We start from the raw sequence: 26192 nt of genomic DNA on the forward strand, positions 1-26192 counted from the left end.
AAATTTAAACTGAACCACATGGAGACAAAGAAACCTCATTGACCATCATAACTCTGAACACACAGACATGAATGACTATGCTGCAGACAGTCTGGTATTATAAAGGTTAATTCTGGTTAAAGTTAAAAACAGAAGGTACGTGCAGACTAGAGACACAGTAAAGCTCAGGATATCAAACAGGTGCAGCGTGGCAGCGCAGGAAACAGAGAGTTTGGGGTGAAAACTAGGTTAGTGGATTAACAGCAGGAAACACCTGTAACCACTGATGTGTTCTGGCAAATGTAACTCTGTCTTCTTCTTCTTCTTCTTCTTCTTCTTCTTCTTCTTCTTCTTCTTCTTCTTCTTCTTCTTCTTCTTCTTCTTCTTCTTCTTCTTCTTCTTCTTCTTCTTCTTCTTCTTCTTCTTCTTTCCTTCCTTCTTTCCTTCATTCCATCTGTCCTTCCCTTCCTTCCTTCCTTCCCTCATCTGTCCTTCTCTTCTTCTTCTTCTTCTTCTTTCCTTCCTTCCATCTGTCCTTCTCTTCTTCTTCTTCTTCTTCTTCTTCTTCTTCTTCTTCTTCTTCTTCTTCTTCTTCTTCTTCTTCTTCTTCTTCTTCTTCTTCTTCTTCTTCTTCTTCTTCTTCTTCTTCTTCTTCTTCTTCTTCTTCTTCTTCTTCTTTCCTTCCTTCTTTCCTTCATTCCATCTGTCCTTCCTTCCTTCCTTCCTTCCCTCATCTGTCCTTCTCTTCTTCTTCTTCTTCTTTCCTCCTTCCATCTGTCCTTCTCTTCTTCTTCTTCTTCTTCTTCTTCTTCTTCTTCTTCTTCTTCTTCTTCTTTTCTTCTTTTTCTTCTTCTTCTTCTTCTTCTTCTTCTTCTTCTTCTTCTTCTTCTTCTTCTCCTGATGCTTTTATGTAAGAAAAAGAAATAAATTAAATAAATAAGAGAAAAACCAAACTTTAACATCGTCTTTGGCCTTCAGTACCTAAAGAACAGAACGCTTCAGTCTCAAGTAGCTCAGAATAATGATTCATTTCAACGACCTCTGGTGGAGGCGATGGGGGGACGTAGGGGGGGCGATGGAGGGGACGAAGGGGGGTGATGGGGGGACGTAGGGGGGGGATGGAGGAGCGGTACGGTGGGGAATACAACCTGCAGGAAAGCAGAAGTAACAGGTAGACTTTACTCAGCGCCTCTCTGCTGCTGCCTCCGCCTCGCTGCCTGCAGCACTCAGCCGTGAAAGGTGAAGAATAAAAAACCTCCGTCACACCAGACAGGTGACGAGGACGACGGGACGACCCAAAACGACCCAAAGAGACCCATCAGGAGGACAGTCAGACAGTAGTCACACCAGGTTCATCATTAATTAAAGGATATAAACTATTAAATAAGTATCATTTCAACAGGATGTTTTGGGGGTGAAACCACAATTTTAATACCTTAAAACATCTGCAGCAGATCTTTAATGTCAATAACTGAGCAGCAGCAGCGTTGTTCATGTTCACTTGTCCTTTACAGATGTTTCCTAACAATATTTAACCCTCCTGTTGTCCTCGAGTCAGGAAGGAAAGGAGGAAGGAAGGAAGGAAGAAGGAAGGAAGGAAAGGAGGGAGGAAGGAAGGAAGGAAGGAGGGAGCAAGGAAGGAAGGAAAGGAGGGAGGAAGGAAGGTACGAGGGAGGGAGGAAAAAAGGAAGGAAGGAAGGTAGGAGGGAGGGAGGAAAGAAGGAAGGAGGGAGGGTGGAAGGTAGGAGAGAAAAAAGAGAAGGAGGGAGGGGAGGAGAGAGAAATGAAGGGAGGAGGGAAGGAGAGAGGGAGGAAGGAAGGGAGGAAAGAGACAGGAAGGAAAGAAAGAGAGAAGGTTGGGAGGGAGGAAGGACAGACAGATGGAAGGAAGGAAGGGAGGAAGGGAGGAAGAAAGAACAGTCAAAACAGACAGAGTCAATTTGACCCAGGAGGACGACACGGAGGTTAACCAAAAAGTTTGCACCCAGTGACCTGAGAGACTCCCATCAGGACTCAGACAGAGCAGGACTGGACTGATAGAGCTCTGCAGCACTTCAAAGCTCTCCGTGTGTCAATATGTGGGTGTAAAGTGATCGGTGACGGACGAGGCGCTGATCGATACTCGCGTCCGTGAGTGGAACAAATTCATCATTCGTGTAATTTTACTGGCTGAGAGGAGCAGAGAGTCTGTCCGTCCTGCAGGAAGCTGATAGGACACGAAGCTGCCGCTGAGTCACAGGTTCAAATCCCACTGAGAGGAAAGTGACTTATGAACTTGTTACCAACATCTTTACATTGACCCTCCTGTTGTCCTTGAGTCAAGGATTGAAGGGAGGAATAAGGAAGGATGGAAGGGAGGATGGAAGAAGGAAGGGAGGGACGAAGAAGGAAGGAAGGGAGGGACGAAGAAGGAAGGAAAGGAGGGAGGGAGGAAGGACGGAGGAAAGAAGGGAGAAAGAAGATAGGAGGGAGGGAGGAAAGGAGGAAGGGAGGAAGGAAGGAAAGAAGGAAGGGAGGAAGGAAAGGAAGGAAGGGGGATGGAGGAAGGAAAGAAGGAAGGGAGGGAAGACAGAAGGAGGGAGGAAAGAAGGAACTGTCAAAACAGACGGGGTTAATTTCATTTCAGGTATTAAGAGGAAAGCTTTGATTTGGGGGGGGGGGGGGGGGGGGGGGGGGGTAGGGGGGGGGTTAGGGTTAGCCCAGGGCCTTCAACCCTCCGGTGGCGGATCACTGAGGAGGCGTGACCGCTCACAGACATCCAGGCTGCTGCAACCATTTATGAGTGCATCTCAACTCTCTTCATTGGTGTGTCTTCTCTCCTTTAATGGTTTCCTTCATGCATCCACGCTGGGCGGGACTAAGACGCAGGTGAGCAGAGCCTTTACCTGAGCAGAGACGTCAAACAAGCAAGATGGTGGATCCAGTTAAAAGGAGGTAATTGAGCTTCAGAGTCATTATTTACACCAGTCAGTCACTCAAAGACATTTAAGACTTGTCTATGAAAGAGAAGGTTTATCAAAACTTACCTAAATGTGATTTATTTAATGTATTTATTTATTATTCATGTATATTTTAGAGTTAGAAATGGGAATCGGTAGTTGTTGTAGTTGCCAATTATTAGCCTACATGCAAACAAAATCTTCCATTCAACCCCAAATTACACTTTTAAGTTGATCTGAAGCTAATATGAAGCTTCAATAATGAACATTTAAAGCAGTTTATCTATGAGTCTCTAACATGTTTTTAGGTGTGAATGAGTCTGTAGAGGCTGTAAAACATCACATTTACAGTCAATGAGAGAAATAATCCATGTTTCATGTTGTCATGGCATCAAAGAGGAAGGAAAAGCATAAATAGCACTTTCTTGGTGTGACCTACAAAGGGGGTTAATAAGGCAACATCCTGGGAGATGCAACTCATAATATCACAATTATTTTAATAATATGCATCAATAACGTCGACTCCTTCTCGCACTCTTTCCTGTTTTTAACCTTCGTGTCTGATGGAATACTGACTTCCTTCCTTTCTTTCCTCCCTCCCTCTTTCTCTTCTTTCTTTCCTTCCTCTCTCTTTCTTCCTTTCCTTATTTCCTTCCTCCATCCCCCTTTCTTCCTTTCCTTCTGTCCTTCCCTTCCCTCCCTTCTTCTCTCTTTCTTTCCTCTGCTCCTTCCTTCCTCCCTCTCTCCTTCTTTCCTTCCTTCCTTCCTTCCTACTTCCTTCCTTCCTTCCTCCCTCCTTTCCTTCCTTCTTCCTGCCTTCCTTCCTTCCCTTCTTCCTTCCTTCCTTCCTTCCTCTCTCCTTCTTTCCTTCCTTCCTCCCTCCCTCCTTTCCATCCTTCTTCCTTCCTTCCTCCCTCCTTTCCTTCCTTCTTCCTTCCTCCCTCCCTCCTTTCCATCCTTCTTCCTTCCTCCCTTCCCTCCCTCCTTTCCTTCCTTCTTCCTCCCTCCCTCCTTTCCATCCTTCTTCCTTCCTTCCTTCCTTCTTCTCTCTTTCTTTCCTCCCCTCCTTCCTTTCTCCTTTCCCTCCTTTCCTTCCCTCCTTCCTTCTTCCTCCCTTCCTTCCTCCTCCCTCCTTTCCTTCCTTCTTCCTTCCTTCCTCCCCTCCTTTCCTTCCTCCCTCCTTCCTTCCTTCTCCCTTCCTCCTTTCCTTCCTTCCTTCTTTTCCTTTCCTTCCCCTTCCATCCTTGATTCGAGGACAACAGGAGTGTTAAGGGTTAAAGACGTGAGAGAGGATTTAATGTTTAAAGCATCATCAGCATCAGAAATCCTTTAACAAGCAGCTCAGACCTGCTAGTCGCTCCGTCCCGAGCCGAGCAGACGTCCGCAGTCACATTATTGCTTTTTCAATTACAGACTCGTTCTGCCGTTTTTCATCCAGATAATTAGTGAAATCCAGCGACCGCCGACCATTAAGTAGGAATACTAAAGGCCAGCGAGACGTACAATCAATCTATTTTAAGATTGCTCTGTGTTCTTCTGGGTAAATCCTGTTAGTGTGTGTGTGTGTGTTGTGTGTGTGTGTGTGTGTGTGTGTTGTGTGTGTGTGTGTGTGTGTGTGTGTGGTGTGTGTGTGTGTGTGTGTGTGTCTAATATTATATTTCCTGGAATATGCTGGACTGAATGTGTTTTCCGTATTTAATGATCATTTCTGTAAATAGACTTCTTTCCTCCGTCCTTCCTTCCTTTCCTTTCCTTCCTCCCTTCTTTCCTTTCCTCCCTTCCTTCTTTCCATCCTCCTTTCCTTCCTTCCTCCCTCCCTTCCTTCCTTCTTCCTCCCTTCCTTCTTTCCTTCCTCCATCCCGTTTCCTTCCTTCCTTCCTTCCTTCCTTCCTTCCTTCTTTCCTTCCTTCCTTCCTTCCTTCCTTCCTACCATCTGTCCTTCCTCCCTCTCTCCTTTTCTCGTTTATTTCCTACCTCTCTCTTTCCTCCCTTCCTTCTTTCCTTCCTTCTTTCCTTCCTTCTTTCCTTCCCTCTTTCCCTTCTTCCTCCCTCCCTTCCTTCCTTCTTCCTCCCTTCCTTCCTTCTTTCCTTCCTCCATCCCGCTTCTTTCCTTCCCTCCTTCCTTCCTTCCTTCCTTCCTTCCTTCCTTCCTTCCTTCCTTCCTTCCTTCCTTCCTTCCTTCTTCTTCCGTCCTTTCCTTCCTCCTCCTCCCTCCATACTTCCTTCTTCCTCCCTTCCATCCTTCCATCTTCCTCCCTTCCTTCTTTCCTTCCTCCACTAATTCTTTTAATAATTATCTTTCAGAAGCGGGGATTCAGAAGGGGGGATGGAGGAAGGAAAGAAGGAAGGGAGAAAAGAGAGAGGAAGGAAAGAAAGCGAGAAGGAGGGAGGGAGGAAGGACAGAAGGAAGGAAAGAAAGAAGGAACAAGTCAAAACAGACGGGGTCAATTTGACCCACGAGGACGACAGGAAGGTTTAACAGTTTGATATTGATGGAAACGTATCAGAGAAACATTTAATCACAGTCAGAGCTTCTTAGTTTTTCACTCAGAATCAGTTTCATGAAGTTTCTGCAACAAATTTGCAAGAAAAATCTTCTTTCTTTCCTCTGGTCGTTTCCTCCTGACAGTGAACATGATGTCTCCGTGTTGGGTGCAGCTGCTGCGTGTCTGGTTCATGTGAGGTGAGGCGTCTCTGGGACCTGAGGGACTCACACTCATTGATATTCAATGCTGAAGCGTGTCCCTGCTTTCTAAATGAGCTGCAGAGACGCTGCAAAGAATTAACTAATGCTGCTGTTTTTAACCTTTTCAAATGTAGAAAAACTCATGAACTGAAAAGTCAATACCAGAAAATCTCAGATTAAAGAAGAAAAGTCTTGCAGAGCTTCAAAGACTTGCACAAATTCTTTTTTTGTGGACCCAGCATCAAATTTCTGCTTTTAATCCATTTAGAGAGAATATATTAGAGGATTATGGCAAAAATGTCTAAGTGGTGTAACCATAAAAAACTTTGTACCAAATAATTCAACTTGCTTAAAAAACAGTAAATTGTCAATAAAACATCATATCAAGTAGTTTTGGCATGATCTTACATTATAACTTTATATTAAATAAAGGTAATGGAATACAATTGTTCTACATATTACATTTACTCTGGTAACCATGGAGATCAGGAACCTGCTTTCTTTCTTTCTTTCTTTCTTTCTTTCTTTCTTTCTTTTCTTTCTTTCTTTCTTTCTTTCTTTCTTTCTTTCTTTCTTTCTTTCATTCTTTCTTTCTCTTCTTCCTCCCTCCCTCCTTTCCTTCGTCCCTCCCTTCCTTCCTTCCCTCCTTCCTTGCTCCCTCCTTTCCTTCCTTCTTCCTTCCTCCCCTTCCTTCTTTCCTCTGTCCTTCCTTCCTTCCTCCCTCCCTCCCTCCTCCTTCCTTCTTTCCGTCCATCCTTCTTCCTCCCTCCTTCCTTCTTTCCGTCCATCCTTCTTCCTCCCTCCCTTCCTTCCTTGACTCAGGAACAACAGCAGGGTTAAATGACCTCGCCCCTCACATCAAACTGTACATCCTTTTTAAATGAGAAGCTAAATATATAAATGTTACAGAGTGAGTTGAGTGTGAGGCTTAATGAGCGCAGCAGCAGCCTCTAGAGGGCGCTATATTTAGATATAGAACTGTAATAATGATCCTCTGCTGCTCTGGTACAGTACAGAGTGTCTGTGCTTTTAATCTCCGCTGATGTAAACATACAAAACATCAGCAGCAGCTGGATCAGAAAGTTTCTCTATCACATTTGATGCCTTCTTCTTCTTCTTCTTCTTCTTCTTCTTCTTCTTCTTCTTCTTCTTCTTCTTCTTCTTCTTCTTCTTCTTCTGTTATTCCTTCTTTCCTTCCTTCTCTTCTTCCTTCCTTCCTTCCCTCATCTGTCCTTCTCTTCTTCTTCTTCTTCTTTCTTCTTCTTCTTCTTCTTCTTCTTTCCTTCCTTCCTTCCTTCTCTTCTTCCTTCCTTCCTTTTCTCATCTGTCCTTCTCTTCTTCTTCTTCTTCTTCTTCTTCTTCTTCTTCTTCTTCTTCTTCTTCTTCTTCTACTAGTTACTGTATTTGAAATGTAATAAGTAATGTAACTTAATACATTTGATGACTTTTCTAATTTTTCTAAACAATGTTTTTCAGCTGTTAGAGTATTCCCTCCTTCCTTCCTTCCTTCCTTCCTTCCTTCCTTCCTTCCTTCCTTCCTTCCTTCCTTCCCTTCCTTCCTTCCTTCCTTCCTTCCTTCCTTCCTTCCCTCCATCTGTCTTTCCTTCTGTCATTCCTTCCTTCCTTCCTTCTGTCCTTCCTTCCTTTCTTCCTTCCTACCTTCTGTCCTTCCTTCTCCCTCCCTTACTTCCTTCCTCCCTTCCTTCAATCTGTCCTTCCTTCCTTCCGTCCTTCCTTCCTTCCTACCTTCCTTCCTTCCATCCTTCCTTCCTTCTTTCCTTCCTACCTTCCTTCCTTCCTTCCTTCTTTCCATCCTTCTGTCCGTCCTTCCTTCCTTCTGTCTGTCCTTCCTTCTTTCCATCCTTCTGTCCGTCCTTCCTTCCATCCCTCTTTCCTTCCTGCCTTCCTTCCTTCCTTCTTTCCTTCCACCTTTCCTTCCTTCCTTCCTTCCTTCTTTCCTTCTTTCCCCTCCACCTTTCCTTCCTTCCTTCCTTCCTTCCTTCTTTCCTTCTTTCCTCCACCTTTCCTTCCTTCCTTCCTTCCTTCCTTCCTTCCTTCCTTCCTTCTTTCCCTCCACCTTTCCTTCCTTCCTTCCTTCCTTCCTTCTTTCCTTCTTTCCCTCCACCTTTCCTTCCTTCCTTCCTTCCTACTGACATGATTTATAAGGGAGATCATTTCTTATAAAGCAACATTTATCTCTCATATTAAAATGTATTCATTAGTTCATGTAGACTTTGGAATATAAAATAAAGATATTTGATGTATAAAGTGGATTTAATTGGTACTGTGACTCCATTTAAGCCCACATCATGATTTATTTACTAAATATAATATATTAAAAACAACAATATATGTATTCATTAACATGTTAAATATTAAAACATGAGTAAAATCTTAAATGTCTGACTTCAGATTTGTAATCATCAACATTTCCATCAGTAACTTTAATTTAATGACACATTTTTTTTCAGTAACTAAAAGATTACACATATATTTATGTTGTTATTAAACTATATATATAATGCTATTACATGTAACTAGTTACTCTCCAACACTGATCATCAGTGACTTCATTTAAATCTGCATTAAAAACTCATTTTGCATCTGTTGTAATTTGTCTTAATGTCACTTTTAACTTGTTATTGTAGCTTTAATATATTTTAATGTGGTTTAGTTTAGTTTTAACTGCTTAATAATCTTATTCTCATACAAATATATAAATATAGTTTATTATTATTATGATTATTAGCTGGGATCAGTTTGACTTTTTGCATAATTGATGTCATTAAAACTCATCTTTTATGCTTCTTTAATTTAATTTACAGTAATGTACATCTACAGTGTAGTCATTCTGTGTGCGCGTGCATGTGCAACGTGCATGTTTGCCTACACGTGTGTGTGTGCATGACTCTGCATATTAACGGTGATCCTTCATCTGTTTGCGGTTACATGCGTGTTTCTCCTCATGAACGCATCAAGGTGTAGCTCCTGCGCGTGCACATAAACTCTCTCTCTCACACACACACACGCACGCGCACGTTGCGTCTGCGTTGCTGCCGATCAGAGCTGCTCCTCTCTCTCTCTTTTTCTCTCTCTCTCTCTTGCTGCCTCTCCTCCGTGTTTCTCTTCAGTTTCAGTATCGACCTCCTTCGCGCAGCATCTCTGCTCTCGATCCTCCGTCTCCACCCTCCTCCTCCTTCTTCTCCTGCTCCTCCTCTTCTTCCACCACCACCACTACCACTACCACCACCTCCTTCTTCTTTCCTCTGCAGGTGGATGGAGGCTGGAAGCCCCGGAGACTCGAGCCATGCACCGGATCCGCTGCTGGTAAGGCTCGGTGTGTCTGGATGGAGCCGTGTTTGTGTTGAGCTTGCATTAAGTGTGTTTGTATTTGGTGTGTGTGTGTGTGTGTGTGTGTGTGTGTGTGTGTGAGGGGATGCAGCGTGATGCCAGGTCTTTGTCTACAGTGTGTGTGTGTGTGTGTGTGTGTGTGTTTAGAGGGTGTCTGTTAAGTAGGCAATTGTTGCTTGAAGCCTTGTTTGAATCTTTAATTGATTAATTGATTGACAGGTTCTCAGCTGGAGGGATTCAGGTGTTTTCTTGGTCTCGTGTCGCACTAAATTCCTCTTAATGTTGCTAAAAAATAAGGAGCAGAAACACGTCTGTGCTGCTCCTCAGTGAGTTTATCCGACTTTGTGGTGATCTCACCTCCTCTGTTTGCATCCCTGGAATATTTACAGTCTTTTTTTTTTAATGGGCGTGTAGCTTCTGTTCGGTTTTTACGCACAAATCTTCCACATCTCATGTTGGATTTCTGCTCTTTGCACCCCTAAAAAATGCACCACATGCCGATGCTGCCCCTAAATTAAATGTAACACTCTCTCTTCTCTCTCTCTCCACCTCCTCCTCCCTCCATCACTCCTCCTTTCCTCCTGTTTTTCCAGTCAGACTGCTGAGCACCTCCCTTCGCGCCGGGGATCACATCCTTAAATGACCCGCGGCTGAAGGAAAAGGGGGGCGGTGGGGGGGGTGGTGGAGGGGGAGTTGTCTCCAGATCCAGATCCAGCACCTAGCACCCGGATCATGGCATGCTGCCCACACCGGGCATCCAGCACTGACCATGGGGCTCCGGTCCAGGACCGTCGCTAGCGGCTCGGAGGAGCAGAAGAAGCAGCATTCCGGTGCGCCTCCAGGGGACTTATTGGATCAAGGCACCGGCGGCGCGGATAAGGATGGCGCCTTGCTGCTGGTGGGTTCGGGTCGGGAAGACTTTAAACGGGGCTCTCAGGGTATCGGCATCGGGCTGCTGGCCAAGACCCCCCTGAACTACACCCGGCCGGCCAAGAGGAATAACATCCGCAAGAGGAAGATCCAGAACCTGCTGTATGATGTGCTGGAGAGGCCGAGAGGATGGGCGCTGCTCTACCACGCCTTCGTGTGAGTACATGAGGCTAAACTACTACTTTAAAGCGGTGATTTATTCATAATTATAATAGGGGAGACCCGGGTTGGTTGTCACACAGGTTAGGGTTGTTATAGTTTTTAAATTTGCGTTAGCTTTTTTAATTTTTCGGTTTAGTTTTAGTGAGTTTAACAAGTGATGAAGTAGTTTTTATTTGAGTTTTTAGTGTTTCAGGTATTAGGAGGAAAGCTTTGATTAGTAGAAGCTGTGAAGGATGAAATAATGCTGACACTGAGGTATAATGAGTTGTGTTTGTGGTCTCTTGCTTCTCGGTGAGAACTTCGAAGCTGGACTTTTACATTAGTGGGATTTTATTCTTTTAGCTTTTATCCCACAAATGTTCCATCACTCTTTTATCTACTGCAGGTTGGAGTCTAAATATTTGCATATTGGTCTGTAATGTTTCCTGCCTGGAACAACTTCTTCTTCTTCTTCTTCTTCTTCTTCTTCTTCTTCTTCTTCTTCTTCTTCTTTCTAGAAAATCATAAAATGCACGTTAAGCGTTTTTTTACTTAAGCGTTATGCAGCAGCCGCTCTGCTGCCCCCTACTGGTACTAGCCTGTTATTACAAGACGTCAAACTGAACAGAATACAGTAAAAATGGAGAAAATTGAAAGAAAACTAAGCTGGTTTTATCTGCAATTTAGTTTAGTTTGAGTCAGTTTTGCTTTGTTCATCGTAGTTTTTATTTCTAGTTTTCGTTTTTCAAGGGTTAGAGTAATGTCTCATGTTGGTGTTGTTATATTTATAAGCTTGTGGATTAAAAATCAAACACTTATTAAAAAAGCCAAACGTAATAGCTTTGATTTGAGTCCATTTTTAGCTCGCTAGCTTAAGCCATGTGGTAGCTATAGCGTAAAATGTTCGTCAAGAAGTCGGATATGTTATGAAACAATGTTTTTTTTAATAAAGGCTACATTTCTTCCAGCACTGTAAATTCCTTCATTTTACTTCTAATTAGAGAGGTAAACAAATAATCACCTGGTTTAAATCCATGTTTTAAACACATTGGAGCATTGATGAGTATTATTATAGAGGTGGTGTTCATTTAAAAATATTTATTTGGTGTTTTGTATCTTAAAAAACTAAAAACTAACATCAAACTAAAGGGACAACCAACCCAAACCTTGTGTCAGAGTGTCTTTTATAAGTTGTAAAAGTGAAAGTAAAATCCTTAAGCTTCCATTTAATATAGGAATGATTATTGGAAGATGTTTTGATGATCAGTAATTCTCACCAGAGTTAAAAAATGTGACATCCGACCCCGGTCTCCCCTAATGAGAGTGCCATCGAGCAGCTGGAGGAAATAAAAAGGCTTTATTTTCTCTCTCTGTGCTGTTTGTGTTGCTGTGTTGTGTTATGAGTCTCCAGCCGGAGCGGACTCAACTGTGTTCCAGCAATTTTCAGTCTATTAATTGCTGCTTGTGCTCCACTGATGCAGGTTGTAACCTAATATCGATGCTGGGAATGAACAGTTTCCTCTTGTTTGTCACTGGAGATGCTCCGGTTACGCAATCTGCAAGAGTTTGTCTCTGCTGCAGATTCTTGTCATTTTTTATTTTTTTATTTTTTATATATATCTGAATTGATGCGTTGGAGGTTGTTTTTAAAGGGTTGGTTCTGGGAATGATGCCGTTTAGCTTCAGCAAACTTACATAAGTGGCTCCAACAGATGGAGGATGGAACATGGTGTGTTTTTGTTGAAGTAGGTTAAAGAGGAAGCTTTTCTTTCTTTCTTTCTATTGGCTCTGTAACTTATCTGAGTGGACTTCCAGCCGGTGGGAAAGGTGCATGTGTGTTTCCTTTGCTGTCCAGTCACATGTCATCACTCAAGTCTGTGATTTGCAGGTTAAAACTGACGTGAATTTACACGTGTAGGTAACTTATTGTCTTCCGGTTATTTCCTCGATCATCATTCAGTCGATAAAACAGCAGAAAGTTTAATTTCTTTGACGCCAAAGTGACAAATTCAGATGTTTTTATTTGTCACACAAACAATTAAAGCATAAAACATTAAATATGGGTTATGTAACTGCACTATCAGGCCTATAAAATACACACAGTAAATATCACATTCGTTGGGCTGCAGCTAATTAATCAATTAATCAGTTTGTCTATAAAAGGTTAGAAAGTGGTGAAAATGGTCATTACATGGTAAATGGACTGTACTTATATCGTAGCCTTTCTAGTCTTTTCGACCACTCATAGTGCTTTACACTACAACTCATTCACCACATTCACACACTGATGGCAGGCAGCTTCCACGCAGGGTGCCAACCTGCAAATCAGGAGGAAGCTAACCATTGACTCGCATTCATACACCGTTGGCACAGCAACGGGAGCAATTAGGGGTTAAGTAAGTGTCTTGCCCAAGGACACATCGACATGTAGACTGGAGGAGCTGGGAATCGAACCGCCAATCGTAGTACGACCACTTTACCTCCTGAGCCACAGCCGCCTCTTATAGCTTAAGAGTTCATGGTGACGTCTGCTCAGCAGTTCAACATCCAAATATATTCAGTTTACTTTCATGTACGACATAAAAGTCTTTAAGAAATGACGATTATTTGAGTATCAATGAATCAACCAGTTGGGTCCATAGTCAATTATATGTCTTCACTTAGAAAATGGCTTAATTACCAGAATACTAATTGTCATTTCAGCAGCATTTAAAACTTGATCATCTTGTATTTATTGTATCTTTTATAAATGTTTCATTATCTCAGAAAGTTGTAGAAACATCTTTTAGATATTTATGTGAGTACGAACTGTGTGGTCGACTGTTTTTAATACTCATTGTTTGTTCATTAAAGGTTCATTTTACTGCACAATGACAGCAGTAAACATCACATTCATAGGGCAGCTAATTAATTAGTTTGTCTATTGAAGGTAAGAAAATGGTTAAATGGAGGCAGAGAAGCACAAACTGAGAGGAGTTTCTGGTGTTAATGTTTGTTTAACAGAGGTGGAAAACAAATAAGTACATTTACTGAAGTCCTCTGATGATGTCACTTTATAACTTTACTTCATTATATTTCACTACGGGAACTTTACTGCAGCAATAATCAGTTTAAAGTTGCAAGTTTTCCGTCTCAGGTCATAATTTAACGTAAAATCTTCGGCTGTAATTGAATAAAGCTGCAGTTAATTAATAGTCTCATACTGTGTGTGTGTGTGTGTGTGTGTGTGTGTGTGTGTGTGTGTGTGTGTGTGTGTGTGTGTGTGTGTGTCTGACGCAGTAATTAATATTCTCGTACTGTAGCTGTGGACCTTTACCTCCATCACAGCTGTCCGGATGCTCTCCTGTCTGATAAATGTCATAAATGAGAAAAATAAGAATGATAAAAATTGTTGTTGTTTTTAAAGTTTCAGGATTTATAATAAAAATCTAGAATAAAATATAATTTTAACTATGTTTGTATTGTTATAAAAAATTAGGATCTATAATAAATTAAAAAATAAGAGAGAGAACAGTAGAAAGTTTAATAGAAAATTAGAGTAAAAACACAGTTTAAAAGTTTTAATAGACAAAAAGAAACATAAAATCAATAAGAAGATAATAAAATATAACATTAAATAACATAAAAACTAATTATAAAAGGCGTAATTAGTCCAGTTTTTGCAAGAAATTACATTAATGATCCTAAAAATCAACAATTAATGCAGATTTATTTAATTCCTGCAACATTTGCAACATCCTACTAAGTTTTTTTAAACCCTGAAAACAGTATAGTATATACAGTAATAAATGGTTAAACTAAATAAATATTACAGTTTTATAAATGACAACTTTTATGGGTCAAAATCAAGAGTTTCTTTCCTAAAACCTCCATTTATGAAACAATTAAAGGTTAATTATTAACATTATAAATGAATCCTTTAGTTTAAATCATCGCAGGCAGAGACCAAAGTTACCTTACTGACTCATATCATAATAATAAACGTCTCATTCACACATTCAGCTGTGTTAAATACTCCGCTCTGATTGGACGTTAACTTTCTCATCTATCGTCTCTAACAGAAAATAACAGAGTGGTTTATTTCCAGATGAACGTGTTTACAGTCCGAGCTTTTAAAGTGATTGAAGCCGGAGCAGAAACTCACATTTGCTTCTGTTTCACTGACACATGAGAATAAGTGTGATTAGTTGCCACGGCGATGATATTTAAACACAGTTTCTATAAAGCAGATTTATTAGTCGAGAACATTTCAACAACAAGCCGATTCAAAATGCTTTAAACATAAAACATCTAATGCATCAAGACGGATATAAAAGCAACACATGGTGAAATATGTGACTGTTCCTTCCTTCCTTCCTTCCTTCCTTCCTTCCTTCCTTCCTTCCTTCCTCCCTCTTTCTTTAATTTTTCCTTCATTCTCCCCCTCCTTCCCTCTTTCTTAGCTCCCTCCTCCTTCCATACTTCATTCTTTCCTTCCTTCCTTCCTCATTTCCTTCCACCCTTCCTTCGCTCCTTACTTCCTTCCTCTTTTCCTCCATCCCTCCTTACTTCCTTCCTTCCTTCCTCTTTTCCTCATCCCTCCTTACTCCTTTCCTTCCTTCCTTGCTTCCTTCCTTCCTTCCTTCCTCCCTCCCTCCTTACTCCTTTCCTTCCTTCCTTCCTCTTTTCCTCAACCCTCCTTACTCATTTCCTTCCTTCCTTCCTTCCTTCCTTCCTCATTTCCTTCCACCCTTCCTTCTCTCCTTACTTCCTTCCTCTTTTCCTCCCTCCCTCCTTACTCCTATCCTTCCTTCCTTCCTTCCTTCTCTCCTTCCTCCCTTCCTCTTTTCCTCATCCCTCCTTACTCCTTTCCTTCCTTCCTCCCTTCCTCCTTTCCTCCATCCCTCCTTACTTACTTCCTTCCTTCCTTCCTCCCTTCCTCCTTTCCTTCCTTCTCTTCTTGGATCTTGTAGGATTTGACCCTTCGGTGCAGTTAGTCCAGGGTTCAGCTCAGTCCTGATGGAGGAGTTACTTCCTGTGAGTCTCCGCTCAGGGCACAAACACTTCCTTTGTTTTCTTCTCGGCTCGTTAACTCTGCCGAGAGACGAGAGAGGAGAGAGGAAACACTTCCCGATCACACGAGCCTGAAAAACACTGAGTCATCTCACATCGCGTGTCTCGTGCTCGACTGACAGCATCACACACACACACACACACACACACACACACACACACACACACACACGTTAACATATGCAAATTACAATATGGCCGCTCCATATGTTCTGGTGTCAGAGCTGCACAGAGCACTCGTTGGCTTTGGAGCCAATTTAATCTCTCAGGATGGTGTTTTAGTTTGAAAATCCTCTCGGCAAACAGGAAGTGATGAACCAAACCATACATGGCGTAATTAACAGCGTGTTTCTGTCTCTAATCTCATCACCAAATCTCTAAAAGATCACAAAAATACTTTATTATTAATTAAAGGATCTGGTTACTCACATTACAAACACACTAAAATACATAAAATAAAGATATAAGTTGTTTTTTTTAACCAATCCAATTAAAAGACTCGACAATTAACAGTTAAAACACGTCAATGAGCCACATTCAACACAAGATACCATCTATATTTTTATGTTTCTATAATTTTGGGTGAACTTCCCCTTTAAAATGATATTTAAATTGTTTTAATTTAGAACTTAGAAACAAATAAGAGGAAGTAAATTACTAAAATGTCATTGTTAATTTTTATTTCTATAATTTGGGTGAACTGCTCCTTTTTAAAATGATGAAAATTAACATTATCTTTTTGTTATTAATATTTAAATGTTTTTTAAATTTATTATTTGTTTTATAAATAACAAACAGACACGAGGAAATAAATAAATATATATATTTTTAAATGTAAATTATTTTCTATAATTTGGGTGAATTGTTCCTTTAAAATTATCTTGAACATTATTATTGTGATTAATATTTAAATGTATTATTTATTTTATAAGTAACAAACAGACAAGAGGAAATAAATAAAGAAAATGTTTTATTTAATTTATTTTTCTATAATTTGGGTGAACTGCTCCTTTAAAATGATGATAATGAACATTATTATTATTATTATTATCACTATTATTATTATTAATATTATTATTATTATTGGTATTATTATTATTATTATTATTATTATTATTATCATCACTATTATTATTATTAATATTATTATTATTATTATTATTATTATTATTATTATTATTGTTATCATCACTATTATTATTATTATTATTATTATTATTATCACTATTATTATTTTTATCATTATTATTTTTATTATTATTTGTATTATTATTATTATTATTATCATTATTATTTTTATTTTTATTATTATTATTATCATTATTATTATTATTATTATTATTATTATTATTATTACTATTATTATCATTATGATCAATATTTTTCCATAATTTAAATGAGAAAATAAATAAATATAAAAAATGTAATATATTTTCATTTGTTAAATAAATACACTTGTAGGAACACGTGATATTAAATCCAGGTAATTCTGATAATTTAATGTTCAGACATGAATAAAAGATGTCGCCTTGCAGCGAACCTCTCGGAGTGTGAAGTGCTTTGCTCGGAGGCACTTCAGAGGTTTGTGTTGCCGGCAGGAGAAGTGTTGCTCATCTTCACCCACAGCGATGATGCACAGGCTCCACTTCAGCTACGTGACACATGTATAGGACGGAGAGGCGAGTGGGAAGGGGATTACAGAGCAGAAGCAGACGGGTGCTCTGAGATAAAGAAAACACATAAACATATATATTTAAAATAAGAAAAGATGATACGTGAAGAGGAGGAGAGACGCTGTGTTGTCGCAGTGGAGAAAAAAACCTGCAGGAAACTTTATATAGGCCAAAATATATATGACACATACAGTATGCCCCTATATCATGTTACTTATATGGTGATATATTATTATCCCATACATGCAACATCTGGATACATGTAGATATAAGTTAAAATAAGTACATATATAAGGCTTATGTTTATTATGAATTTGTTGTGACCATATATCTCCCAGTATTTAATAATATATATCTAATGTCATATATGAAGATATATAATGATAATAGGCTCCAGCCCCCCGTGAGGTGGTATAATTATATATGTGTCATCTTTGTAAATCCATGTTTTATATATGTATGGATAGACGTTATATGGATTCAATTAAAAAATATGGTAAAACTAGTTTTAAAAGCAGCATCAGGTTTGTTAAAATGTAAATTCAGTATTTTTGTTGGTTTTAACCAGGCGGGGAGTTCTGGTCCTCTGAGCGGAGGCCAACGTGGAAGTAACTTAAAACTGCATTCTATCAAAAGGCCACCAGGGGGCGACCGTTTTGGTGTCAAAAGGACTTCTGTCTCTATACAAGTCAATGGAGAATTCACCAACTTCTCACTTGATTTCTAACCTCAGTAAACGTTTTCAAAATGTGTTTATGGTCTCAATCGCTAGTTTAAAGCCTTCTTCAATGCAGTATGATGTTCATTTGGGACATTTTGGCCTCCCTGATTTTATATGTGACGATAAAGCAGGGTATGCATTAGGGCGTGGCTACGTGGTGATTGACAGGTTGATTGGTTCACAGGTTCAGGAGGGCGCCTCATGCTCCTCCTGATGCCCATATAAGTAGAATCCATGTTTTTTTTTTCCCAGCATGCACCTGAAATTTTCAAGATGGCGCTGCTCAGATCCGATACTATTGGCCTCCGAGCAGCAGTCCACAAACCAATGGGTGACGTCACGGATGTTACGTCCATTTTATATACAGTCTATGGGTTTTATATCATTTGAAATGACATTTGCACCATTTTTTACCAAAAGTAAGACTGAATGCTCCTGAAAATGTCAAATGGTGTAACCACAAAAGAATGATACATATTACATATTTGATCACCTACAGTGTATTTAAGTGGACTTAAAACATGTAAATGTTTCCTGATCTCCATGGTTACCAGAGTAAATGTAATATTGATAACAATTGTATTCCATTAGCTTTATTTAATATAAAGTTATAATGTAAGATCATGCCAAACTAGTTGATATGGTGTTTTATTGACAATTTACTGTTTTTAAGCAAGTTGAATTATTTGGTACAAAGTTTTTATGGTTACACCACTTAGACATTTTTGCCATAATCCTCTAATATATTCTCTCAAAATGGATTAAAAGCAGAAATTTGATGCTGGGTCCACAAAAAAAGAATGTGTGCAAGTTATTCATACGTTTATTTTCACATTTTAACCCTTTACATTTAAACTGAACCGGTTTGGTCAGATCTGAATGTGGAGGCGTCCGTCCGTCCGTAACGAGACTGTGGAGGAATTTCAGGTTTGCAGTATCAAGTATCAGATATCCAGCTTCCATCACAGGACTGAAGGACTCCAGTACCGAAATGCTGGTTACCATAACAACAGTACGGAGAGAGAGTGAAACCAGATCTGCAGAGAGAGAGAGAGAGAGAGTCGGCTGAGAGTCGGGTCGAGCGAGCACGTGTGAAAGCAAGAAAGAGAGAGAGAGAGAGAGATATGGATAGAGACGTTGAGGGCGAGCGAGGGGAAACATGAGAGGTTTAACATCAGCAGTTCTGGTGGCGGAGCGGTGGCCGACCTCTGGCCTCGTCCTGGCAGCCAGACGAGTCTGACAGGAGGAGGAGACGCTTCCCAGAATCTGCATCTGCCATCTTTCTCTCCTCCTCAGTCTGATGTTCACAGAGTGCTTCATCAGCTCGAACCTCTCTACCTCTACCTTACTTCTTCTACCAGAGTGTCGATGTCGCTCTTTTTGTGTCTTTATTTTTCTTTTTTGGGGTGTAAATCACATCGCTCACGCACTCCTCTGCAGGTGGAGGCCGTTCTTCACACCCTGAAATCTTTCTAAACGTTCTGTATTAACCTTTGTATCGGCCTCCCGGGTCAAAGACCCCGTCTGTTTTGACTGTTCCTTCTTTCCTTCCTTCCTTCCTCCTTCTCTCCCTTCCTTCCTTCTTTCCTCTGTCCCTCCTTCCTTTCCTTCCTCCCTGCTTTTCTCTTTCTTTCCTTCCTCTCTCCTTCCTTCCTTCTTTCCTCCCTTCCTTCTTTCCTCTGTCCTTCTTTCCTTTCTTCCGTGCTTCCTTCCTTTCCTTCCTTCCGCCCATCCTTCCTTCTTTCCTCCCTTCCTTCCTTCCTCCCTTCCTTCCTTGACTCGAGGACAACAGGAGGGTTAAACTGAGGGAAAAGTTGCCAGCAGTTTATTTAGGGTGACGAGCGCTCGTTAGCAGCTGAGTCCGCAGGCTCTCATCCGGTCGCGCTGCACGACAGCGAAGAAAAGACACACGACTGTCAACGTAGCAGCTTTTAGATTAGCAGATTTTTTTAAAGCTCGTGTCTTTTCTGCCCTGAATAAACCCAACATGACGGCAGTTTTGGTGATTATCTTTTAATATTTGAAGATGCTGATTTAAGTGAAGCTTTCAGATTCCTTCCAAAACAAACCCAGCTGACGTTTTCATGCCTCAGCTCTGCTTGTTTAGAAGTGTATGGTTTGATCCTTAATGCTTCCTTTTCCTTCTGTAGACTCGCTGTCTTCATGCAGCAGCACTGAGGCAGGAGTTTTGGTGCTTTAAGGCTGAGTTTTGATCAATTGAAGCTCTCCTCTGGTGTTTTCTGCATGGATGATTTAAATGTGATGCTTTTAAACTCAGCTTACCTTTATTCAATCATTCAGGGCTGCTACACATCTGTCACTGAGAGATGTGCAGTCAATTCATCACAAGTATTGGAGACTCTTAACCCTCCTGTTGTCCTCGAGTCAAGGAAGGAAGGAAGGGAAGGAGGGAGGAAGGGAGGAGGAAGGAACGGAGGAAGAAGGAAGAAGGGAAGGAACGAAGGATGGAAAGGAGGGAGGAAGAAAGGAAGGGAGGGAGGAAGGAAGAGAGGAAGGAGGAAGAAGGAAGGAAGGAGGGAGGGAGGGGGAAAGGGGAGGAAGGAAGGAAAGAAAGAAGGACATAGGAAATAAGGAAAGAAGGAAGGGAGGAAGGTAGGGGGAGGAAAAAAAGAAATAATGAGGGAGGGAGGAAATAATGAAGCGAGGAAGGAAGGAAAGAAGGAGGGAGGGAGTAAGGAAGGAAAGGAGGAAAGAGAGAGGAAGGAAAGAAAGCGGGAGGGAGGAAGGAAGGAAGGAAGGAAGGAAAGAAGGAGGGAGGGAGGAAGGAAAGGAGGAAAGAGAGAGGAAGGAAAGAAAGAGAGAAGGAGGGAGGAAGGAGAGACGGAAGGAAGGAAGGGAGGAAAGAAGGAACAGTCAAAACAGCTGACGTTTCCATGCCTCAGCTCTCCTTGTTTAGAAGTTTATGGTTTGATCCTGAATGCTTCCTTTTCCTCTGTAGACTCGCTGTCTTCATGCAGCAGCACTGAGGCAGGAGTTTTGGTACTTTAAGGCTGAGTTTTGATCAATTGAAGCTCTCCTCTGGTGTTTTCTGCATGGCTGATTTAAATGTGATGCTTTTAAACTCAGCTTACCTTCATTCAATCATTCAGGGCTGCTACACATCTGTCACTGAAAGATGTGCAGTCAATTCATCACAAGTATTGGACTGGATCACTGTCACAAGGGTTGAGACTCTTCATGATTCATATCAATAAAGTATTTTTATATTTTATTTTTTATAATAGAATAGTAAAAAAGCTGCAGACTCATATGATGGACCGTTCTGCAACTTAATAAAATAAGTACACCCCAAAAAAAGTAGTAAACTAACAAATTCACTGTGATTTAGCAAAAAATGTATAAAATAAATTACAGTTAGGAACAAAAAACTAAGAGTAAGGTTCACTAATAATCAGACAACAATTGTGTAAAAACCAGACGGGGAGTTCTGGTCCTCTGAAATGATGCCAACGCGGAAGTAACTTAAAACTGCATTCTATCAAAAGGCCACCAGGGGGCGACTGTTTTGGTGTCAAAAGGACTTCCGTCTCCATACAAGTCAATGGAGAATTCACCAACTTCTCACTTGATTTCTAACCTCAGTAAACGTTTTCAAAATGTGTTTATGGTCTCAATCGCTAGTTTAAAGCCTTCTTCAATGCAGTATGATGTTCATTTGGGACATTTTGGCCTCCCTGATTTTATATGTGACGATAAAGCAGGGTATGCATTAGGGCGTGGCTACGTTGTGATTGACAGGTTGATTGGTTCACAGGTTCAGGAGGGCGCCTCATGCTCCTCCTGATGCCCATATAAGTAGAATCCCTGTTTTTATTTTTCCCAGCATGCACCTGAAATTTTCAAGATGGCGCTGCTCAGATCCGATACTATTGGCCTCCGAGCAGCAGTCCACAAACCAATGGGTGGCGTCACGGATGTTACGTCCATTTCTTATATACAGTCTATGGTAAAAACAGAGAAATACAGCATGTAAAAACAAGACAATAAATATCATGTCATTTTGTTTTAATCTGGTAAAATCTGCTGTCATGTTCAATTTCAGTAAACTCACTGCAGTATTTCTTGAGACTTTTTCCTCCGACTTTGAGATTAACATCATCTCCAGTTTGTTTGCTCCTTAAAATAAATCAATGTGCACTTGTCCATGTTTAGTCTTCACCCCCAACTGTCAATGTTTGATTAGATAATGAGATAAAGTGATGCAAAAAGCTGTTTATTAGTGTTAAAATGTTGTAAATTATTGCATAAATTCACATTATTAAGTGCATTAAGTGAGTAAAGTCAGTTTGTGCATTCAGATTTGGAGCAGAACTGTTTAAATTCTGCACTGACATCATGTTAATTTGTTATAAAGGGTTTTTTCTGTGTGGTGATTTAACATCTAAACATAACCTCAGTGAATAAAACCAGCCTGCAGAGTTATTAACAGTCTGTTTATGTTCAGCAGTCGTGGATCAGAGCAGGTTCCTAATGGACTCTGTGGTTGTGGTCATTCAGCATAATGACATTTATTTAGTGCAAACGTTGCACCAGTGCAGGAGTCATTGAGCTGGTGGCTGATGGGAAGATGAAATGTTAGAGCGTGGAAGATATTAAGTGAGAATTTCGTTTTCGATGATTTAATAATTAATGACATGATTACCTGAATAAAAAGGAAAAAGAAGACAGAACAATACAGTCTGTGTTCGTTTTAAATACACAAAGAGACATCTCAACCTCTTCTGTAAAATGTTTGATATTAACCCTCCTGTTGTCCTTGAGTCAAGGAAGGAAGGAAGGAAGAAGGAAGGGAAGGAGGGAGGAAAGGAGGGAGGAAGGAGGAATGAAGGAAAGGAGGGAGGAAGAAGGAATGAAGGAAAGGAGGGAGGAAGGGAGGAAAGGAAATAAGGAAGGAAGGACGGAGGAAAGAAGGAAGGAAGGAAGGCAGTAGGGAGGGAGGAAATGAGGGAGAAAGGAAAAGAGGATGAGAGGAGGGAAAGAAGGACAGAGGAAAGAAGGTAGGAGGGATGAAGGAAAGAAGGAAGGAAACTAAACAAATGTAATTATGACATTAAGAAAGAAAGTAAATAAGGAAACGCAAAACCAGAAAAATGTTTTAAGTGTCACCAAAATGCTAAATTTTATATTAAAGTTAATATAACTCATTTACTGTTGCCTAATTAACTGAACCACACTGATTATTTTAGTATTTGTGAGTAAAAGCTACACTTAAATTCATCATCAGTTTGACAAAAAGCTATTATTCACTGTTTTGGTTCATTCTCAAAATTCAACATATCAACTTAAAAGAAGATGATATGTCAGCGATGTGTTCACTGCTTGTTTCAGCTGAAAACAAATGGACAAAAAGTCAATTAATGAAAGTTTAAGAATCATTTTTTTTTAAAGCTGTTATGCTTTCGTATATGTACAATTTCTCCGTTCTTAAACCTGACTGCAAAACTCAGATTAACTCAGTTGTTTTTGGAGCCAGACGATTAAAAGAAGGACGACGAACTTTAACTTATCAGGAAATAAGTCGTATTCTGTCTCTGATGCTCTGATGAGGTTTCCTTGAAGCTCGGCCTGAAGTCGGGTTTAGTTCAGGTTTAATCTCCTCGTGCGTCGCAGCAGAGACGGTTTCGCCCTGCAGTCGCCTCCGAAACAGTCTGAGCTCGTTCATTTAGGAGTCGCTCCCACTGAGCTGGCTGTGAGCCGAGGTGATGCTAACGCTGCTCGGAGCCGAGGTGATGCTAACGCTGCTCGGAGCCGAGGTGATGCTAACGCTGCTGTAAGGAGGAAGTCGCTGTCTGCTGCCAGATCCTCAACCAAGTGTCTGGTTAAGAGTCCGACTTCATTTCATTCTCTGCATTCATTTAAACTGTCCTCACTCTACATGCATAGGATCATTTGTCTTTGCACAAGCTTAGATGGATGGATGGATAGATAGATAGATAGATAGATAGATAGATAGATAGATAGATAGATAGATAGATAGATAGATAGATAGATAGATAGATAGATAGATAGATAGATAGATAGATAGATAGATAGATAGATAGATAGATTATTGATCCTTGGTTTACAGCATCCTCACTTAACCCTCCTGTTGTCTTTGAGTCAAGGAAAGAAGGGAGGAGGAAGGAAGGAAAGGAGGGAGGAAGGAAGGAAGGGAGGGAGGGGGGGAGGAAGGAAGGAAGGAAAGGACGGAGGGAGGGAGAAAGGAAGGGAGGAGGAAAGGAGGAAGGAAGGGAGGAAGAAGGAAGGAAAGGAGGGAGGGAGGAAGGAAGGGAGGAGGAAAGGGGGGGGGAGGGGAGGGAGGATGGAAGTAGCGAAGGAAGTTTTATTAAAGTAGTTGTTTGATCTGCCTTTAATCTAAAAACAGGATGGATGTCCGTCAATTTCAAACACTTTCACCTTTTTGCTATTTTCCAAACATGAGGGAATCTAATGAGAAATCCAATGTATTTATATAATAAGTGTATTTCTTACTGCTGGATCAATGAAGGTGATTAGCTTTGTATATTTTTTAATGTGTTGAAACGTTTCCTCCGCTCTGCTGGGATTTCCCTTTTTTAAAGCCTCGGTCCGTCCTGATGAGTGGACGGTATATGACCAGCTGTCAGAAAGCACTTAGCTCTCTACATGATGGAGGATCAGCAGGTCGGCAGTGACATAACGAAGCCCTCAGGTGTTGTTCTGCAGGGTGTTAACACAGCAGAGAGAACGTTAGGGTTCAACCAAACACTGTCTTTACTGTCCACTTCCTGGTTTTACTGCATGTGCATTAAAGCTGCAGCTCAGAAACAGCAGCAGTATTACAGCAGCTGCTAGAAGAAGTGTTTTTGAGACTGTTTATGTTACGAGAACAAAGTTGTAATATTTCAAGGACATTTTTATGTAAAATGTGAGGATAATATTTAGAGAAGAAAAGTCAATTCTTTGAGAAGATTTGTGCAATATTTAGGAAATGTATCTTCGTGTCGTCCTCTCGGGTCAAATTGACCCCGTCTGTTTTGACTGTTCCTTCTTTCCTCCCTTCCTTCCTTCCGTCTATCCTTCCTCCCTCCTTCTCTCTTTCTTTCCTTCCTCTTCTTTCCTCCCTCCCTCCTTCTCTCTTTCTTTCCTTCCTCTTTCCTCCTTTCCTTCCTCCCTCCCTCCTTTTTTCCTTCACTCCCTCCTTCCTTCCCTCCTTCCTTCTTTCCTCCCTCCCTCCCTCCTTCTCTCTTTCTTTCCTTCCTTCCTTCCTTCCTTCCTTCCTTCCTTCCTTCCTTCCTTCCTTCCTCCCTCCTTCTCTCTTTCTGTCCTCCCCCCTACCTTCCTCCCTTCCTTCTTTCCTATGTCCTTCTTTCCTTTCCTCCTCCCTCCGATGGACGATCGCTGCAGTTTTCCACACAAAGAAAGAAATTAGTAGAATAATTGAAATCTAATTGAATTCAGATGTAGAAACAGCGTATTAATGTTTACTGTAGTTAAAATCAGTTTGTATTGTGGCTCAGTCTGCTGTTAATAGCTGCTTTTTATTCAAGGAAATGTAATTTTCAGTGAGCACAACACTAGTTTCCATCCATCTCTTCTCTCAGTAAGACTCATTTCATTTCTTCATCTCGCCTGCAGCAGAGTTCAGCGTCCAGTTTGAACTCATCGTGTCTCAGATGATTTTTATCCTCCATGTTTGCGTCACACATGACAATCGCTCATCCCATCAGTGAGTCAGCATCCGACCCCTCGTCTGATCCACGCCGGTCCGGATGATTCGCCCGTTTCCGTGACGATCCCGCGGGGGATACGCTCTGCCCGTCTGAGTACAATCACCATCACCCCAAACACCAGAACAAACTCAATTGTGGAAGCTGTTATCAGTATTTGTACATTTCCCTCCTCTCTGACGCTGCTCTTTTCTCTCCATCCTCTCTTTGCGAAAACAAACGCTGCAGCAGTGTTTTATGATTTTCTTCCCTCTATCTTCCTCCCACGGACCCAGACGACCGTAATGTTTGTGGCGCCCAGAGGCTCCAACCTCGATCATCCCCCCGAGGCAGTTTGCCCCGAGGCCTTAGCCTGCTTAAGAACGATGCTGTCAGCTTTCATTTACGTCAGGATGTGCAGAAGAATCTTATGATCTTCAGGTACGAGTCAGTGAGCTGGAAATGAGATTTTTTTTAGACTCATCCTCGCTGTAAATGTGCTGTTTGAAACCACTTGTGAAGCTGATATCTTTCTAATTCAGAAGGTAGAAGTTCCAGTCAGGATTACCAACCGTATTTTGGTGATGGCAACAAATGTGCTAGCAATAAAAATGTGTCATAGGGGAAATTTATACAGAGACAAAATGATGTCGTTAAAGACACAGGGCCTGATTTACTAAGATCCCAAATAAAGGTACTAAATTGTGTGCACAGTGCAATAGTTAGCATGCATTTTGCAGGTGATCTACTAAGGATAACTGTGTAAATGAGAACAGGTGCAACCGGTGCAGACAGCAATATTTAAACAGCTTAAAAACATTAAACTAGCCCGGGGCCCCCGACTAAAAGAGCCCAAAACAGCTTAAAGGCATGTTTACTACTCACTGGGCCTGATTTACTAATATCCCAAATAAAGGTACTAAATTGTGTGCACAGTGCAATAGATTGTGTGTGTTTTGCAGGTGATCTACTAAGAATAACTGTAAATGAAAACAGGTGCAACAGGTGCAGACAGCAGTATTTAAATGAGGG

At 40.9% G+C, this 26192-nt stretch overlaps 2 protein-coding genes and 1 pseudogene across 2 annotated transcripts in view; 1 reads left to right on the forward strand and 2 right to left on the reverse strand.

Annotated features, from left to right (window-relative positions):
* The window catches only part of LOC133991108 (tripartite motif-containing protein 16-like), a 445082-nt pseudogene that overhangs the window by 85895 nt on the left and 332995 nt on the right, over positions 1–26192 (reverse strand).
* Positions 224–6873, reverse strand: LOC133990121 (cilia- and flagella-associated protein 251-like; the record flags this gene model as incomplete). Its single annotated transcript, XM_062428296.1, is given in 5 exon segments — positions 224–662; positions 757–812; positions 815–873; positions 6709–6786; positions 6789–6873. Coding segments are annotated over 5 exon segments (717 nt in total), but the record flags the coding sequence as incomplete, so codon positions are not given.
* The window catches only part of kcnq3 (potassium voltage-gated channel, KQT-like subfamily, member 3), a 134032-nt gene continuing 117564 nt past the window's right edge, over positions 9725–26192 (forward strand). Inside the window, exon 1 of the mRNA XM_062429571.1 lies at positions 9725–10041. Within this exon, the coding sequence (XP_062285555.1) occupies positions 9725–10041 (317 nt within the window). The remainder of the gene's footprint in view (positions 10042–26192) is intronic.

Source organism: Scomber scombrus, chromosome 11 (genome assembly GCF_963691925.1).
Source record: "Scomber scombrus chromosome 11, fScoSco1.1, whole genome shotgun sequence".
In the NCBI taxonomy this organism is placed as follows: Eukaryota; Metazoa; Chordata; class Actinopteri; order Scombriformes; family Scombridae; genus Scomber; species Scomber scombrus.